This window comes from Glossina fuscipes, unplaced genomic scaffold (assembly GCF_014805625.2).
Source record: "Glossina fuscipes isolate IAEA_lab_2018 unplaced genomic scaffold, Yale_Gfus_2 112, whole genome shotgun sequence".
Lineage (NCBI taxonomy): Eukaryota > Metazoa > Arthropoda > Insecta > Diptera > Glossinidae > Glossina > Glossina fuscipes.
In genome coordinates this window covers 4,285,016-4,306,135 of record NW_023998455.1, presented here as the reverse complement: position 1 = coordinate 4,306,135, position 21,120 = coordinate 4,285,016, and the positions used below count along the sequence as shown (strand labels likewise).

Genomic DNA, 21,120 nt, shown 5'->3' with positions numbered 1-21,120 from the left:
GTCGACCAGAAAACTTTGCTTTGCGAGTTTAATGGCGCGCATTTTAATATTAATTTGAATAAATGTATATAAAATTTTACAAACACACACATATATGAACACTTACTTACATACATACACGCGAGCTTAAATGTATGACCAAAAGTGAGAAAATTTTGCATAAACTGAACGTCAACTCTGCATATACAATATATACAGATATCAGAATTTATGTAAACACACACACCTTCCAAAAAAAAAAAAAAAACCAGAAAAAAAGAACAAAATGACAATTTTACCTAAACATAAAATGGTGATGAAAATTTTAGTAGTGCGTACAGAGACTTGCAAAAGTCCTCGCATGTTTTTTCAAATTGTAACTGCGTTGTGTTTAGCTCAAGCCTGTACCGTGTGCAAGGAACGTGTACGTAAGGTAAGGTAAGGAGGAAGAGAATTTGCGAGACTGTGACTCTGGCTAGCACAATGAGGAGACAACAACGAGTAATAGACATTGCACTGCGTTATGATATTTGCTACCTCAAGGCAGACTTTTTATCGGGACTAAACATTTCTATTTTCCGATTTGCGATATTTCAATTTGCCAAAGCCACCTGTTCACTTATTGCACAGATGGTCCGAGTCTCATTGTCATGACCAAATCGCATTTCATCCACCAGTCCCAGGTATATTACATGGCGTCTTTCATATTGAATACCTCTACCGCTTTTCGATAGATCAAGCATTGCTTGCAGTAAAACTATATGCTTTTACTGCGACTGCAGTCAGTATAAAATATTTCAAACTGCCTAGATACGTGACCGATCCGAAAGCTACAAACACCGACGTTATCAGCGAGGAAACCCTTTGGTTAGACTTTGAGTTGCAGCCTTCTTCCAATTAAGTCGCGTAAGATTTTGGACTTGCGACTGTGATGATAGGTTCTCACACATCTTTGCTGCAGATTGTCAACTGGTCTGCGTGAAAGTGGGCTTCTTGTTAGCCTTTCGGATTGGATGTTTCGTAAAGGGTCGAAACGCGGTGCGTTTATGCCTAGTTTTGGATACGGATCTGTATTTATCGTTTATTGACCATTTTCGGGTAGAGGGCAGACAAATTTCCCGAGCATTTATTGAAGACGCACTTCTCATTGGCACATGTTACAAGCGACCACCTGCCTATACACAGTACCTTTAGTGTGTATGAAGACTTTGCTATTACCCTGTAGTGTAGTGTAGATAACCCATATGTATTTTGATGGTCCCTATTGTGCGAATTTTTATGTGTTATTTTTATACTCACCAAGGCAAGGTCAGAGTCGTGCTTCATACGTTATACGGTTGGTAAGTCGCAGAAAGGCGTAATAAAAATCCCATAAAACGTATGAACGCAATCTCAAACTAACTAACTTGCTTGCGTGTGTTCGCCTTTTATTAATACTCTCAAGACATTTCAAGTCTATTAAATAGTTTTCTTATACGTTCGCTTACTCCTGAAAACCTAAGGATATATCGAAAAAAAAGAAGATTTCCTATGACAAATATTCCTCAAGGTGCTAACCATCTTAAGTTGCCCGCGGTAAAACTAGATCTACACTGATCTCAATATTTTTTCTGAGAGCGATAGCTTCACATAGTGAACCCGAGGTGGGTGTCTAAGGTGCGCTTCAAGGTGTGTGCTGTATTCTTATTTGTTTTTCGAGTTTTTTTTTTTTTTTTTTTTTTTTTTTTTTTTGAAATCTATGTTAGCTGTTTTTTGTGTTGGTGTGTTGACTTACCGTCTAAATGCTTTTTCCAAAATTTGCTTTTCATTAACGGAACTTGCCACCAATATAACAGTTTCCGGTGAAGCATAGCTTTTGTGGCGTTTCAGTGTTGTCACATCGATACGAACCGAAGAGGAACTGCTGCCATCACCGTTGTCGACTGGTAAGTACATTAATGATGATGACGATGACGATGACGATGATGATGATAATGATGCCGAGGGTGCTGCTGCCGCTTGCACTGTCCGTGATAATGATGCTTTTGTTTTGTAATTTAATGGCAACACATTATTTCCATTCGGCTGGTTCCGGTGTTCGTCTCTCCCCCGCCATTTGCCATGTGTGCTCCGCAACTGTTGAAATAATGGTTGTTTATGTTGATGATGCTGATGGCTTGGTTGGCTTTTTAGGGAATTCTGTAGCTTGTATGTAGTATTGTGCAATATGAGTCCAATGAAGAACATATAAAATAAAATGGCAAATATGGTAGACCAACGTAGCCAACGTAATTTTTTGCTCACTTTATTTAGAATGTTCATTATGAGATAAAAGATATCTATATATATATATATATGTATATGTATATGTATATATATATATATATATATATATATGTATGTATGTGTATATATGGCAATTCTTCTCTATAGGGTTGTCGTTGTGAATACCAACAGATGGCAAAGGAAATCACGCGCTTACACGCTTACACGCTTACACACTTACCAGCCTCCTGCAGACCATAAACACACAGCTTACGTTACAATAGAAAAAATTCAGTTTTATGTTTTCCTTTTTGTCTGTTTTTTTTTTTGTTGTTTTTTGCCAATAATTTACATTAACTTGGATGATAATGGCACTCGGTGTAGGACGAGTGCGCCAGGCTTCAACTTTGCAAGTTATGTTGATGATGATGAGGATACACTGATATGTGTGTCGTGTGTAAATAATGTTTTGATAATTTCTCGGTTGCTGCTCTTGTTGCTGCTAATTGGCTGTTAGTAGCTACTGATTTCGTTCCTGTTTCCTTTTCCGTTTTACTCGTTACGCATCAGATTACCCTGTTTGCGCGGGTGTTGATTATCTTGTTAATGTTCGTAGAGCAGCTTGCAGAGTCGAAACGTAAAACACGAAGAAAATGATGATGAAGAAAAGAAGCCAAAGAAGAGATCCTTGTTACTTTCGTACGTGCACGTGTGTGTGTGTGTGTGTATATATATTTTGTATGCCGTTGTATTCTCGTTAATTATTGTCGTAATTCATTTTCATGCTTTTATGCACACATTGTTCTCCGTCCATTGGGACTTTTACACAACTTTCGTTTCCTGCCCGTGCGCTCGTCCGTCGCGCGTTACACGTTTTATTATATTTTTTTGCTGTTTACAAAAAAACGGGATATGCAGGTGTTTATGAGTGTATGTATGCTCGCTCGTACGTTAAAGAAACGGAACTGAGCATTCTATGCCCGTAAATCGCATCTCCATTCACTATTCATGTAACGTTGACTTAGTGAATGGTAAAAAAAAAAGCAAAAAGCAGAAAAAAAAAAAAGCTTTAGCAAAAGCCAGTAAGCGTAAGAAAATTCATGGGGCTTTTGTGTTGTTGGATAATAAAAAATAACAAAAAAAATAAAAAAATTAAATAAATAGAGAGGAAAAAAAAAATGAAATAAACAACCAGCAGCCAATTTTTCTACTCTGACTTCAGTTGTTGTTGTTGTTGTTGTTGTACGCGATACAAGAGCTTATTATTGCCTCTATTATATGAAAAGGTTTTATTTTCGTTGCTTTCGTTGTTGCCTTTGTTGTTAACCGTTGTATGCTCACATTTGACACAGTTGTTGTTAAACAAGTTATAACTGCTGCAGCTGTCTCTACTTACTATTATTGTTATTACTATATTTCTTATTCTTCTTCTTCTTATTATTATTATTATTATTATTATTATTGTTGTTGTTGTTGTTGTTGTTGTTGCTATTATTATTGTTAAACCAGTTTGGTATCAACTTCTTCTTAGACTTAGCCAGCCTAACTTATGCATCGTTGTCGTCGTTTAGTGTAACTTCCAGCTAATGTTGATATTATTCCCTCGAAATGTTGACGGCACCGAGTGTGTGTGTGTGTGCCTTTGTCTTTGTCGTTAAGTCGTTCAGGCGTTGTCGTTGCCTTCTCTCGCTACTGTGTCGTTTCGATCGTCATCAACTTTATCATGAACTTAATTCTGTTTGTTGTTTACATTCCAAAAACAGAGATTGCCTTAAATTTAGTTGTTACGCGAGTGGCGGCGTTTTTTTTTTTCTTTCTATTTTTCCTCTTATCTTGACATCGGCAACGATGTCACTTCTTCCCCGTTTTGCCTGTTGTCGACGATTTATTATGTGTTTTTTGTTGCTGTTTTGTACGATGTTGACGTTACATTATAACAAACGCGTTAACATTTGCTTTGACCTCTTTTTTCTCACTCGTTCGGAACGTAAGTTTTGCTTGCATATATGTTTATATGTACGATTGTGTGTGCATATACAATCTTGTACTTCTCATGCTCTCTTTACCTTTTTTGCCAAGCTTAGCTAATTTGTTTTCAGCGTTTTTTCTTTTTCGTCTTTTTTTTTTAGGGGTATTATTGTTGTTGTTGATGTTGTTTTATTTTGATATAAAACAAATGGAAAATATCTGGTTTTTAAATGTCATTTATGCTGCTGCTGTTGGGCTTGCCGGTATAGACGAACTGCAAATGGTATAAAACAAGTTTATATGCAAATCATTAAATCATTAAATCATTAAATTTTTGAAAAGCTTAACTTTAAAAATCTTTTTAAAAAGAGAAACAAGAAATAGGGCAACTCTTTGCATGCATGTAACGTGAAATGCTCTGACACGTGACTATAAGAAGGTAATGATGCAAGCACTACTGAACGCATTAAAACGACTTATTTAAAGCTCGATCTGATCGCAGATGTTCACGCAAAAAGCGTAGCAACACAGCAACACAACAACACAGACAGATTAATCTTAACCTTTTCACACGCAAGGATAAGCTTAGGCGTTAAGCGGAAATTTATAAAAAACAAAAAAAAAAGTGAAAAGATTAAAAAGGCAATAACATAGCCTTGAAAATGCTTTCGAAGACGAATTTAAAGAAAAAAAAAAAAAAAAAAAAAAAAGTTTTCTGACCTCCTGTATTATGTTATATCCCACTTGGAATAAATTTCAATAAGAATCCATTAAATTAATTTTGAAGGTTGAAAGCTGGATACTTGACACATGTCAAGCTAAACTTTTTCTTACTTATCAGTCATTGCATTGAAATTTTAAGGTTCACTTAAAGCTCTTACCATTACCCACTTTTGATTAGTTTTAGTAGCACGCTTGTAAGTCAACCAAAACTTTCTTCATATCAGTTTTATAAAATTAAATCAAAATTATTTCTGCAATAAACAGGCAGACGAATAGGTGAGCAGAAGAACGATTTTGGGAGGGGATGCGCGCTATACAAACTTCTTCTTCTTAATTAACAAAGCAAATTTTCTTAAATTTATCTTAAAATCAACGGAATTCAACCAAAGTTTGCAATAAGACACAAGGCTCTAAATACGCTGGATACATAATGGCCTCAATCCATCAAAAATAACATTTAGAAAAAAAATTTATATACACTCAAATCTGTTTTTGTGCGATTTTTTTTATACGGTATATAAAAGTTTCGATCAAATTTGAACATAATTGACGGAAACGGGTCTAATGCTTACGGTAAAAAATGATCCTGTCGAAATGATTTAGGATAAAGCCTGATTCCTGATGACCAAGAAGAACCCAAATATATGACAGAAGAGAAAATCTATGCCGGACTCCAACTGTGCCATCAATTTGAATAGAATTTTTTTGCAACCGATGCTAATACTGAAAGAACTTATAAAATTCCAATAGGGACTTCAAACTTGTATATCTGGCTACCGAGACATAACAGTCTTCGCTAAAACTGATCACCGACTACGTGATAAAAATGAAAATAAAAAGAGTCAAGTCTAAACGAGTACGTGAGATAGGTTTTTTCAAGTGACGAAAGCAATTTTGAACCTGTTTACCACAAGAAAGTTCGCCTATTGTCAGACTACGAAGCATCATGGTTAGACGTTTTGAAAAGTGGTATATCTGTAAGATAAGTATATATGTAAACAAAATATTTAGAAGTGTTCACATGTGCTGCCAAGTCTCGTGTCTTAAAAAAGCAATTCCTAATTATTCCTTGGTAAGGTTTTCAGTTATTTTCTACGAGAGACTTTTTTATGCGGTCCTTATTCACCGCATAAAAAAAAACTCTTTGTAATTGTGTTGCGGAAACTTTTTTTATAGCTACTCGTGAAGTATTGTGCGGTTTTTTTTATGCGTTTTCTTTTATGCGGTCGCTATCCATCGCACAAAGATAGGTTTAAGTTTGAGTGTATGTGAAGGGAAAGTAGGCTACAACATAGAGCCGATCGCGAAGAGTAAAATGAACGAAGTAACGTTGTAGCCAAGAGTCAGTCGTTACGTAGAAGTTGACGAATCAAGTTCTAAAAAAGCGTCGTCGCCTCAAACTGTAAGATCACATTATCATCCAAGTACCATTCCTATATTATTCGTATATATATATATATATATTTCCGTGTTTGATAAATTCCTCGAATGTTATACTATCCTTCCTTCCTACCTTCCTTTGCTTCCATAAAAAAATATATGTAGTCCGAAAGCCACTAACTTTTAGTTTGTTACAGTAACGTCACTTCTTCTTCATGACATCGTGCCGCCAGAGTGCCGACAATGATTTCTACGACGATTTGGCAATGGTCGTCACTGTGGCGACTTTGACCGCAAAGAGTTGAATGCCATTTTCACTTTTCAAGATAAAATTAATATCCCTCGACAGTTTAAGTCAATGCATTTAACAATGGGAGACGGTAAAGGTAATTATAATTAAAGCTTTTTTGCTACGGTTTTTGCTCTAGGAGCAATAAAAAATTTCTTATGCTCGTACGAGGTACGAAGTACGAGTAAGTAACTGATTTGAATTATTTATTTGTTTATTTAGATACGAAATTCAGCTAAAATAGATTAAGAGCCAGAATAGATGTTAGCCTAAGTATTATTAATGACTGTTATAAAGTATTAAAAAAAAAAAAAGAAGGAAAGAAAAATAAAGTAAAAAGAATAAAAGTCATGTATAAATAAACAAGGGAGAGAAGAAAAGCATACACACATCGGTTAGAGAGGCACATTAATAGCCTGAACGGTTCCTAGTTGGGAGTGAATCCATGCAAAAGCTTGGCAGCCAATAGTAGTAAAGAAGTTCAGTTCAAATCTTTGTAAGCAGGCACAGTCAAAACGGCAACAAGTAAATATGAAAATAAAGAAAGGATTCTAGGACCAAAATCGAAGATTACTCTCAAGGACAATGTTTCACTCGACAAAGCAACAGATACGCGATAGAAATTTCCACAAACTTATTCTACAAAAATGGACGACCGAAAATCGACCATGTCCACCTAATATTACAAGGTATACAATAAATAATTTTTTTTTTTTTTTTTTACTTTGCTTATTATGTACATATATGGATATGGCTGCCAGATAACTTAGATCGCTTAGATTGTTCGCCTGAACTGCAAACTCTAGCGCACTTGAGATTTGAACCCGCAACCGTCGAATTCTCAAATGCGATCCTTTACCCATACGATTTGGAAAGTCCTCAAGTATATCTACATTGGCTGGATTTTATGAAAATGAAGTTCCTAGAGAAACGCTAAGGAACATTGCAGTTCATTCCGCCAAGTAATGTTGACGAGTCAAGGTGTGTTGATATCATTTATTAACATAACCGAGCAGTAAATGTCAAGAATAAATCCACGGCAAGGCTAACAACAGCATTCCTAACATTCCTAAGGGCAAAGAGCAAGATTTGCGACATAGTACCTGGGGGAAGGAGACCACACAACACGGACTATGCTCTGCTTTGGATCTTCTTCTAATAACATCTAGCATTAAAATAAGATTCAGCTCAATGTGCATATCAAAAACAAATCCTACCCAAGTCCCAACATATGTTTTATGAGGAGATTTATCGCGAAATCCACTTAATTGACTGACTGCAAGCATTAAGTGAGATAATATTTTACTTTAATAACAAAATCATATTTAATCATAAGCGATTGATTTGCCTAAAAGCCTTTTCGCGTTGTTGCTGAAATGTGTTGCGAAACTTTTCTAATTATATCATTGACGTGATGTCGATAATGTTTTTACCTTTTTGGTAAATGAAATGATTATTAATACGACTACTTACGAGATAATTGGTTTTCTAATGAAATTTAAATTCTGGTATAGTTTTCATTTGTAAACGATAACGAGATATGACCATTTTATCTACGGTTCATAACTCATGATTAACTTTTTGTGGTATCATTTAACTGAACTCTAAACCAACGATAGCAACAACAACAACAACAACTATAACAATAAAATTCTTAGCCAAAACTTGTATTGCAAATCATATCCGAACACATATATATATAGAATTGCGTAGCACGGCAGTGGAGAGTGAGGGGGGGCACATTGTAGAAGAGGAAAATGAAAGATTTCAAGTATACATAAACACACAAATAGAACAAATTGACAAAAACAATAATGAAAATTGATCAACAATAACTTTGTTTGTTTGTAATTGTATGTGAATTTCTTAATTTCTCTTTCTTTGTTTCTTTTTCTTTTTCTCAAATGACTGCTTGTGTTCATACTTGTGTGTGTGCAATTTAAAATTTTTGAATCAATATCGAAAATTATTTTATTTACATTCACTTTAAAAGTTTTTCCATTACATAAGTGCGAAGATACGGGTCAAACGGGACGTATACTTGATATTATACTTTAATTTGTAACATTGCAAAACTTACATAAGGCAAACACATATTCTTAAATTCTCGGTTCTTGATTGCGAGAAAATTCATTGATCTCCGTACGTCTGTATGCGTTTTTTTTTTTTTTTTAGAATTTTTAAGCTCGCAAGCGTAGAGATAACTAACTAAATGAAAACGTTACAGTGAACCACAAACTCTCGCCCACCCACATCATTACTTATCCTAGACAACTTAACAATCGTGCATGTAACAAGTTTTTACAAAAAGTGTGGAAAATGTTCGAAGAGGAATGCGGTCCTTCGATCAAAACACCTAAGCAACTAATTTTCAGCGATATATTTCAAAAATAACGGACTGTAGATATAGGTAGGCAGACGGACAAACAAGCTTAGATCAAATCCGTGAATAATTCGAAAGCGAACGTTATAAGAAAAGGTGGGCCCATCTCAAGTCCCCCCTAGATGACGCATCTGATCCCTCTTTCTCATAAGCGGCGTATGCTATAAAAAAATAGAAATCTTGGGGTCAGTGAATTTTGGCAATGAGAAACTACAGCTCCTCGGATAAATCTCTAGCATATAACACAAGTAAGCTTCGTACGATCTACTGACGCGCCAACATTTCCTTATTACAACCTATTTATCTAATTGCCATAGTTGAGCATAGTACAGCATTAGAGATTCGCGTTATAATGATTGTGGCTTTATAGCTTCACTTTAGTTTTCGTACTTACTTGTTAAGCGTATAGAAAGTGAACGAAAGAAATTTATAAAAGTAGTTACAATTGTTTTTAAATAGTTTTGCATAGAATTTCGAAAAAGAAATTGAGAAAAGTTTCTTATTTGATGGTCAAATTTTGGGGAAAGAAAAAGAAAGAACATGAAAAACATGAAAAAAAATGTAGGTCAACAACGGACATTTGATAAGTGGTAAGTAAGCCCCGCATGCCTATTCCCCTTCGTTACCTTCCCCACCATTGAGAAGTGGTATTCTTGTTCTTTTTGTTTTTTCCTTTTTTGTTTTCATTTTAGGCTTTATTGACTTTGCTTTCGAACTTCGAGCATTGGTTTATAGCTTTGTCTTTAGATTTTTGCCTCTTTATCGGTTTTCTTTTCAAGCTCATCTCTTCAAGCGCAATCATCATAAAGCTCATGCATACTTGTGTCTCTTAAAAATGACAACTTAGTTATGTTGCTTGCATCTGCTAGGGCCTAAGCTGAAATAAGAACCTGATACACTCCATTTTACATAACTGGCGGTAAAGGATATAACAGCAGCCAAAAGAACTTTAAGGGTTTCTTATACCGGATCATTCACTAAGTCGATCCAAGTTTGTCTGTCCATTTATTCGCCTTGTATTCGTTCAACCCATGGGTCACAATTTTTGACATATTTCTCAATGGAATTCCAAGAACGCAAGCTACTAAATATGGTTAGCATCGGACTACTTTTCATATAAAGCCTTAGATCCGTCATATGTGTACCTCCTCTGGGCAAAGTAGTGTTGGACGATTCGTGGCTGACTATAATGTTTCTACTTGTTTCGCCCCGATATACGTACCGAAGCTTGTGCATATTTTGTAGGAATTGTTCGATGTCAGCAAGATGGCAGGACAATAGGGTTATGTGGTAAATTTTTATCTCAAATATTTGTTATCAGATTTTTTTGCCGTATAAAAATTTCTTCTTCTTCTTCTTCTTTTCTCTACAGATACAACTGCTGGAGGATATTGTGAAGCATAAGCATTAGACGTTTACCGGCTTAGCCCACAAGACAAGTCCAAGTGAGTATGAGTAAAAACAGTTCTGAGATTCGCAGCCGCGAACGCTGACTTCGTAGTCGCGGCGCTTATCTATCCCGCTTACAAAATCGATTATTATGCATAAACAAATATCATATATATGCTCGATCTAAACTAAGATAAGTGGATTCTAAAAAGAATATTGAAGAGAGAATTTTTCGCTAAGGGGTAATAGGTCACTGTAGCCCCCTAAACTAAAGAGATTTTTTTTTTCTTAGATGGACGTATAGTTAATAGTTGCAAATAACATTTAAGAAGTTTATTAAACCTATCCTTAACTATTAGAAGCAGATTGTTTTGAAAAAATATTAAAAAAATGGCAACAACGAAGCCATTCTCGCAACGCATTATCTATTTAAGGAACTCTGCGAGCCGAACAAAAAAAAAAAAAAAAAAAAATGAAAATCAGTTAATCTATATAGGACTATAGCTATAAAGGATTTTGGCATTTAAAATGTTGAGGGCCCGTGCAATTATGTTTAGAAAATCAATCATTTCAGATGTTGTCACGCCCACAATTACTTATTTATATCATTTTTGACGCGATCTACGCGATCATTTAAACAAAAACAAAAAAAAAATTATTTTTTTAAAAATTTTGCGAAGCAGCCCGTGCAAGACTTGTTTTCCTCATCCATCGTCATCGTGTTTGGATAAAAGTGCAAAAAGTTTCGTTGTCAGCCAATTATAGAAACTTTCTCTACCTTAACTAACTTCTCAACATTGTTTACGTAACTTTGATTGCGACTATATTTGAACTTGTTTCTTATAAATTTTATATTCGAAGTAATAAAAAAGTTCTATTTCTTGTTTGTCAATTTATTTCACTTCGACAACGCAAAAGAACAAAAAAACAAAATATATATATAAAAAATTTTCAAGTTGAATTTCGTGTAGTCGTTTCGGGGGTTAACTTGCACTTGACTGAACTCCGTAGGGAAGGTATTTGAAAGATGTTTGCTATTGTTGTTGTTGCTATTGTTGTTAACACTTTACAAATCGTTTTAAGTTTAAACATACGGAATGGGTCTGTGTATGCGCAACGAAATTGTATACGTAAAAGAAAAAAAGAAATCATAATTGCAACTGTGTAAACCACAAAATAATCATATGTAACTAAATTTTGCTGCAAAATATTTATTCGCACTCTTCATACACGATATGTGCAAATATGCAATACATATGCATACATATGCATATATATATATATATATATATACGTAAATATATGAATCTCTGCATCAATACACATACAAATAAATATGGATGAATGTGTACATATCGGAATGAGTTGTAGTTGCAAAACAAACTAACGAACAATATATATATATATATATATATATATAGATAGATATGTCTGTAATTGTATTCATTTCATATCTGTATCTCATTTCATTATATCGAATATTAAAGAACTCATATCTAATACAAATGAAAATCCACTCATACATATCAGCAATTCGTTATAAGATTAAATGAAAACCAATTTTCTTTTCTTCTTCAATTTTTCATATCTTGTATATTCAATAAATAGATTCAATGGGGATGTGTCTCTCGTTTATTGCACATTTGCGATTAGGAAATTAAAAAGTTTCGCTCAACATTTTGCCTAGTGTTTACAAGATAAGCAACAACAACAGCAACAGCAAATACAATTGATTGATGAACGTTGAACGGCTCCCTCGACAGCGCGAATAGCATCGATTCGTTCTTCACTGAAATAAAATTTCAAATAAATGAAAGATGAAAAGGTTCTCATCGGCTTTACTCTTAGATATGATTCCACCGATTTCTGAAGCATCATTCCAGTCAATCACTTCGTCCACTATCTTAAATGCAGATCTATGAAAATACTGAACACGTTCGAACACATTCATAAAGGATCATATAAAAAGAAAGAGAGACAAAGACAGAAATAGCGATGACGATAGTGATAAAGAGGTACAAAGAGAGAGAAAAAACTGGGGGAATAAATAGGGATAGATATACAGATAGAGATAGAGATAGAGATAGAAATAGAGATAGAGATAGAGATAGAGATAGAGATAGAGATAGAGATAGAAATAGAGATAAAGATAGAGAGATAAAGATAGAGATAGAGATAGAGACAAAGTTAGAAATAGAAATAGAAGTTGAGATAGAGATAGCGATGGAGGTAATGACGAAAGTAGGGATACAAATAGGCAAAGAAATATAGTTAAAGATATCGGCTGTGAGATAGTTTTTTCGGAAGACAACTTCACGAATTTCACAACTTGAAGAGAATAAGTAAATGAGCGACCACTTGTTAGAATGTATTTGAACTTTGAACTTCACAACGCAGGACCGTTGCGCGCTATTACTATGTCGATAAAGCGAACGAGATTAGATACACATTGGGAAATACACAGAGGTACAAATTGAAATACATACAGATAAGGATAGAGGTAAAGAGCAAGATAAAGATAAAGAAAGTGAATCTGAGATAGCTTAGGCAAAAGACGCTAGGTCGTCAATGCAAAAATAAGAATCGAAACAGAAATAGGGAAAAAATAGATAAAGAGATGGAAATAGAATTATAAATAAAAATGAAAATAGGAATAGAGATATTGATGAATCTAATATAATATAATTATATAAGTAAAAAGTATAGAAAGTAGTTCAGGATCGTAGGACTATTAGTTAGTAGATAGCGCACTAACAATGCTTCCATTAAAGAACGAAAGTGGGGAGAGAGAGTGCGATAGATCTTGGTATAAAAAGGCACACACTAGATTATATATATATATATATATATATATATTGAAAAGCTACAAAATACCATTCGTAGGAGATAATGAAACAAAAACATTTATAAGTCGTTCAGAAACTTTCTAACCTGTCAGAAAACAGTGTCAGGAAAGAATCAATCGGGCAAATACTTTAGTGCATACAATGGAGTCAAGTACAAATACGTTATCTTCTTTCAAAAAAAAAAAAAAAAAAAAAAATTGAACACAGAAAACAACAGAGTGTGTAGTAAATCTTCTATGTTAAAATGCACTATTTAGGGCAAAGAAAAAAAAGAACCTAAACATTAATGATGTTTACACTTAACCCATTCGAGAATAGGAAACATTTCGAAATTGATTGATTAACTCTATAAGAAGCGGTTCAATTTTGGTCTAAATTCTTAAGAGATAGATATTTCAAGTTGAAAAACCGTCACGTTACGCTACGTTAAATAATGATAGATGTTAATTTTATCTCAGTCTTATATAGAATTGATGATATACCTAAATGAACTGTTGTAAAAGTTTATTCGAGGTAAACACAAAGGAATAAAATTCACAAAAATTTGCACACATTTATATAACTCACAGTGTGTGCTGCTATAGTACGTGTAAATGTGTGCTTTTCTGCAGTAAATGTATGCTTTTATATGAAGCTAACTTGCAATTGTTATATGTACGTGTCTGGTGCTCATAAAACAACGGTAACTATTATTGTATGTTATTACAAAAAGAAAAAAAGGGGGGAAAAAAAAACCGACAACAACAACAATAATAATAATAACAACACCAATAGACAAATGTACATGCTATATATATATGTATATATACATATACATTTGTATGTATATAAACAAACATGAAAAAGTTACGTACTCATGCTCGACAATACGTGAATGTAAAACCAGCTAAGTCCACATCCCTATGCACATGCACATATGTATACGGACACATGTACAAGAAAAAAAGGTAGCCATACAAATATATATATGTATATGTATATATATATATATATATATATATATGTATGTATACATAAGAATATATATGGATAGAGTGCATGAACAATTTTATTGTAGCCACAGTCTAGCACTTACACATAACCAGTTAGTCATAAACACATTCAGACAAAAACCAAGCAATGTGTGAATGCAATTTGCCCTCACAGTATACAAATATCAACAACAATAATCAACAGCAACAATGCATGTATAACATCAGAGCAAAAAAAAAAAAAAAAAAAAATAGCAAAAGTATCAAACAAACTTTAACAATAACAATAGCAGCAGCAACAACAACAACAACAACACCAACAATACCTGTAAAAGTTCATGCCATGAAATTATTACAAAGTACGTAAAACGCTGCAAATCTATATAATATATATATATATATATATATGTGTATATAAGGACATAGAGAAACTTTAAAAGTTCATCATCATCATCATCATCGCACATGTCGAAGACAAAAACAAGTGTCGCAGTGAAAATTTGTGGCAATGCAGTATACAATGGATGGTATGGATGATATTTGCGGGGCCTTTATAATAAAAACAGAAATAAAACAAAAAAAAAAAAGAAAAAATAGTGCAACTAATGATATTTCGTTTGATATGAAACGAAAATACCAACAAAAACAAAATTGTAAAGATTCGCCTTGAATTGACAGCTTGACGTCAGATGATTGTAAGGGACTTGTTTACACAGGATTTAAGTGTAGATTTCTGAGTTGCTATTATTGTCTTTTTTTTTTTTTTTTTATTTGCTTTCTTTTTTTCTTTTTTTTGTTTTTTTTGTTTTTATTTGTGTTTGTGTGATTGCCTGGCTAGCTCCCAAATCGATTGCATAAGTTATGCGCGCACATATATATATACGCATATATATGTATGTATATATATATATATATATCTGCAGCTAGATTGGTATGAGTGTAAGGGTGTGCGTGTGCGTTTGCCTGTTTGAATGATTATATATTTTGTGCAGAGCTTTCATTTGTCAAGATTTGTCAGATGTTTCTCTGAGATTTTTTTTTTTTATTATTGGCATAATATGTTTTTAAGATTTTTCTTTAAAGCAGTCACTTGCCAATATTTGTCATTCAATTGATATATACATATACATACATATATATATGTATGTATATATGATGAAATTGAAAATGCAAAAGGATTCTGTTATGCAATTCAGTTTCCTTTAAAACGCGCTCACTATTTATACCCTACACGACTTCTGGTACAGGGTATATTAAGTTTATGCGGACGAATGTAGCACACAGTAAAACAAACTCACCTTTTATTATATCGATTGTTATAGAATCATAATCTGAGTTGATCTGAGTCTATCTGTCCATCTGATGTCTAAGCCTATCTCCGTCCACCTGATTGATGTCTTTCTACGTAAATGTGCGTTCAAGCTACAAGTCGCAATTCTTGAGATATTTTAATGAAATTTGGTACAGTGACGTATTTTGACGCAAGGACGAACGCGCTTTCTCGAACACTCGCCACACAACACTCCATTCTGAAAAATCATTACAAGGAAAATTATTGCTATGTTCAAAATTTCTCGGCTAAGTAGTATTTCTCGGTAGTAGTATTCGGCATTTTAAATAAATATAGAAACTTTGGACTTTTGGTTGGGGCAATTCTTGAACCCTCCTGTCATGTAACGAAAACTAAAGTTCATAAGACAAAAAATCTCATATCATATCTTATAAAAGTAGCTTGACAAACAAAAATTAATTGCACCAAATTTGGACCATCTCGGCTTTGTAGATCAAAAGAGTCGATGTTGTAATCTACAAAATACAACAACAAGAATTATGTTAAACGATGTGATTGATTTTGGCCAAAGATTTGAACGCTGAACTAATTTCAAAATACTTTGCTAAAATATTTTGATGAAGAATGACTTTATCGGGAAACTTTTGCCGTCTACGTTGGAATGGAACCATAACTATGACTGTAGATATTTTTTATGGTAATTGTCTAGCTCGGGCTACTAACAGTACAAAAAATCTATGAAGATTAGCAGCATCTTACAATCGTCCTGCGACAAATAAGAAAAGTCCATCAGTAACTGGTGGGGTACCTGGTGGGACCTTTCTTCTCCTGTGATCATGATAATGCCTATCTATCGCTTCAATATATAGTGGCCTACGAAACTTCTCGAAGGACCGTTCCCAGCAAGTCTCCGCGTAGCAACTCTGTGTGCGGGAAATCCTCTTGAGACCCTTAGTTTAATTTGTTCTTAAGCGATTCTTGCGGGGCACTCTTGTATTTGGAATTTCAAGACATTCTGAATTATCATCGTTTCCTTTCACCATAGAGACTTTCAATTCTTCTTAAGTCCTAAAAAATCTGCTCATGTTGCTCTACGGCAGTGTGACTATAAAGAAAAGAAATTTTCGGATCTCTTTTATTGCACTCCGTGGTTTCTCATGCCGGGACACGATTACCAAGTCTGCAAATTACATATTTCGTTATGTTGCCTCAATTCTGATTTCGTTCGAGAGCAGCGTTTAAGTAGTTAAACTTTTTCTTATCTACGGTTTTGTTTACGGGACATCTTAGGTTAGGTTAGGTTGGATGAAAAGAACTATAGAAGCATTCAAGTAGTTACTGTCATTTGTACGAGAGCAGCGTGCGCCCTATTTGCTGTTATTATGGTAATTATCAACAACAGCCAGAACAGTGATTTCAACTGGCATTTTGTTGCAACATAACGTTGCAATCTTGTTGTGTGTTAGTTATATCGTTACAACGATGGGAAATCAAGTTATATTCATTTCGTCATTTTGTTTGTAATATTTAGAAATACACATTATAGTCTACATATTTCAGATGAGGTTAAATTCCAAGTCAATATGTCCGTCCTTCTTAGGCTTAGGCTTGCAGAACTATCGCATTCGAAAAATAGAGAAAAGTACTTAGTCGATATAGGCAGATAAAGAAACACGCAATGCAATGCTCGTAAACGTGTCCACAAGGAACTATTAAAAGCAATGGAAAATTTTCCTTTTTGTAAGTAAGCATGCGAGTGAGTGAGTGAGTGAGTGAGTGAGTGAGTGAGTGAGTAAGTAAAGATTTAACTTAGGAGCTAATGGTCAAAGCGATGAAGGATGATTTAATGCGTAAAGTAGTTCGTTTAAAAAAGCATTGAATGTTCGAAACCTTTATTTATGTGTTTATCGCTTTCGATGCATTCTTTTCATTGTCAACAAGATGCTGAGATAAATCTTGGTCATTAGTTATTCCTTAGCTGTAAGCTGTAAGCATCGTTTATAACGTGTGTGCCGACATTTTCTAGTTTTCATCGTTTCCTCCTGTCAATCGTATCGTTGAAGTAGTAGTAGTAGTAGTAGTAGTAGTAGTAGTTGAGATTTCAATTTTTTCTATCCTCTATCTAAGATGCGAACATGTACACCAGCTGCCATTGAGATTATTGGATTTTTATTGATTTTCTTTCCAATCATAGTTTAACACTTTAACTTACTCTTTTGCAAAAAGTGTATTAAATTCAAAAGGTAATTTTAAATTGGTTTTTAATGCATTTTCGTAATGCGATGAGATAGATACTTTGACTGAGCAATTAATTACTCATAATATATGCGAATAAAAATTGTTGCTAATAGAGAAAGACAGTAAAGCGTATTACGTATTAATGGCAAATCGAAATTGCACGACCCCATTGACTGATCTGGGCTATGCACACACACACACACACATACTATGGCCTAAAAATGCTATTAAACTATTATTAATGCTTTAACGTAATTTAAACGAAATGAAAATCTCCCTTACGACAAGCCACGCTGCTGATTCTATACAAAGCTATTTATGGTTGAAGTGGTTTAATTGTTCTACTGGTAGTGGTGGTAATGCAGCTGGCCATGATGTTAACGTTGACTATGATGACGATGATGATAATGATGATAATTATGATGATGATGATGATGATGATGATGATGATGATGAAAGCAATACAAATGGTAAATAGTGTTGCTTAAGCGTCAATGTGAACACAAAAAGAAAAAACAACAAAACAAAACAAAAAAAAACGCTGTATACAAACTCGTACATATATATGTTAAACCAGTTTTATAGCAAGTGCCTCTAAGCTTACATATCTATATATATATATATATATATATATATATGTATATATGGGCGCCAAGCATATATACGCTTAGACATATATGGATAAATATGTGAAATGAAAGTGAAAGCGCACAGTCATACTCACATTAAACAATGAATGCGTGCGTGCGTTTATATGTGTATGTATCTGTATGTTTATTTATGCCAGAGAATGTGTACATAATAAGCCTGAAGATGATTTCAAAATCTATGACTTATAAACAACAATAACAATGAATAGCATAAAGCAGGAAGAACGATAACCTTTATATGTAAAAGCGAGATGATACTCGCTCGTAAACAACAATACACCCATAGAGAGGCAAACAATAATTTTGGAAGTGCGTCTGCAGTGTATTTGCTTTTTGGGAGAAAATCTTTACATTATTCAGCAGTTTAGAGGTAAACAAAACAAAACAAAACAAAACAAACAAACAAACCTTTTTTATGCACACAACAAGCAAATGAACAAGCAAAACCCGAAAAGGCCAAAACAAAATAAATGAATGCAAAATAGTCCATTGAAGAGCATGCTCTCAACACTAGTGGTTAGCTGTTGTAAACGGTTACTCAGTCAGCTTGCCGGTCTGCCAGGCATTGTTAAGTTTTAATATACTCTACTATTAGTAGTGTAGTGCAGTGTAGTTATAAAGCTACTCTTAGTCAAAAAAAAAAAAAAAAAGCAAACAAACAAACAAAGAAACAAGGAAACAAACTATTGCATTTACATAGTCCGACCACAGCTTGATACTAAAAGAGCAAAAACAACAATAGCAACGGCAACAATAACAACAACAACAACAAGAAGAACGTTAGCAATGGCCATATTAAGTGGTTTCGTTGCGGCATGACTTTGCTCATGTTCTTCTGCTTAACTAACAATCTTCTGACGTTGGAGTATGCAAACCCGGTAATTTATGTTCGATGGCAATATATAAAGTCACCACGGCAGACCTCATCGCCGCCCACAGTCAAATACAAACATTTAATAAAAGTTGTTTTTTTTTTCTCTTTTTTTTTTAAAATTATTTCACCAGTAAAACCATAAATCTTTGGCTGTTTCGTGTTTATTCCTGACTTTACGCAACTGATTTTTTTCTTTCTCTTGCCTTAACATTAGGAATCCTAGTAGCAATAAAAAAAAACAAAAAAAACAAAAAAAAGGGAAAATTGTAATAAAACTTATACGCTCGAGTATACATCACATATATATATATATATATATAGGAAAGTGTGTATGTAAATGAATCTAAGTGTGTGTGTGTGTGTGTATTGGTGGGTGGGTGTTACATTAAATGTACGGGCATTACTTTTCCTTTGTGTGTAGTACCTGAGGTGTTACTTGTTACAAGCAACGCTATAAAACGAGTCCTCTGGCACACTTAACAACTGACAGCAACAATACGAACAAGAACAAACGCTTACAAATTTAAATATTTCATATATATATTATATTTTTGTTATGGCTTTAAACTTATTTGCAAGCTTACAAATTACAAACGAGCGCGTATTTAAAAGCATTCAGTTTCTCATTTGTTTTTTTTTTGTTTTTTTTTTGCTGTTCAAATATTCCCTTTTTGTTTTTCTTTATTTTTTCTTTTTTTACACCCCTTGATTTCTGTCATTACTTTTCGCGAATTAATTTCCTTTCCTTTCAATTAATGAAAAAACAATATTGGTTTCTCTGCGTTTTGCTTGTTTGTTTGTGCTTTACGCGTTTTGCAATACGTAGTTTTTTCTTTTCTTACATTCATTTATATGGCGAAATGAAAGCACACACGCAAACACATGCAAACAAGCATACATGCATACAGGCATGCATACGCTATCAGAAATTACAATTTAAATAACCGTTACTGCGCGAGTTATAACCAAACCTTTCGAATGATTCCAACTATTTTTTTTTTTTTTTTTTTTTTTTTTTTTATTTATTTAATTCTCGTTATATATTTTTTTTTTTCATTACAGTTTTCTTTTTCGATTTTTTTTACATAGATATATTTTCGAATTTTTATCAATATATTTGAAGTTATTTTACGCTAAACGTGAATGAGCATGAAGTTGTTAAGCGCATGAAAACGCGGAAAACACGAACATTATTATGCGCGTTGTAAATGAAAATGAATGAAAATGTGAAAAATGGGCACATGTATAGGAATTGTGTGGACTGAGACAGCTGAAAGAGTGTAGGACTGTAGCAACAACAACTGCAACACGAACATGTTAGCTCGATTAGCTAGAGATAAAGAGGGTAAGGATAATTTGGTATATTCATTTTAACAAAACGTTTGCGGCACTAACTAGGAAAACTTGTCCCTCTATCCGTCTATCCGCCTGGATGAAGTTACATGCAAGGCTGTACTCTTACTCTAGTTTAGAGAACGGAAAATTATCCAAATATATTGAATTAAAAAATAAATTAATTTTTATTATAAAACGATTAAATGATTAAAATGCAAAAACATATACAAAAAAAAAAAGAGAAATAAACAGAAACATTTTTCCATAATAAATCATTTCATTTCTATATCATACTATTAGCGAGCGTATGTATAGTAATTACATTTTTTCAAAACTAAGGAGCTAGATATAGGTTGGTTAAGATTTCAGCCTTAAAGGGTTATAAAGCATTATGAAATTCGAGAATTGTCAGAGAGACTTATCGAGAATTTGAAATGATTTTACAGTTTTAGTGGGTTTAGTGAGAGAGGAGTGTTCTGATAGATATTTTTCATAATATTCAAAATATCGCAAAGTAAATGCATGAAAAGTTGAACGATAATACAAGCTTAACTTACTTA

The 21,120-nt window shown here is 33.7% G+C and overlaps 1 protein-coding gene across 2 annotated transcripts in view; it reads right to left on the bottom strand.

Annotated features, from left to right (window-relative positions):
- Window positions 1-20,242, bottom strand: part of LOC119639160 (45 kDa calcium-binding protein) — a 28,804-nt gene extending 8,562 nt beyond the window's left edge. Inside the window, exons 1-3 of one of the 2 annotated variants that reach the window (XM_038036407.1) lie at window positions 19,650-20,242; window positions 2,465-4,465; window positions 1,754-2,094 (exon numbers count right to left, since the gene is read on the bottom strand). In XM_038036407.1, coding sequence (XP_037892335.1) covers window positions 1,754-2,094; window positions 2,465-2,482 — 359 coding nt within the window. In that variant the 5' untranslated portion in view covers window positions 2,483-4,465; window positions 19,650-20,242. Of the gene's footprint in view, window positions 1-1,753; window positions 2,298-2,464; window positions 4,466-19,649 lie in introns of those variants that run through there. The other variant, XM_038036406.1, reaches the window with a different exon arrangement.
- Window positions 20,243-21,120: the final 878 nt, after the last annotated feature.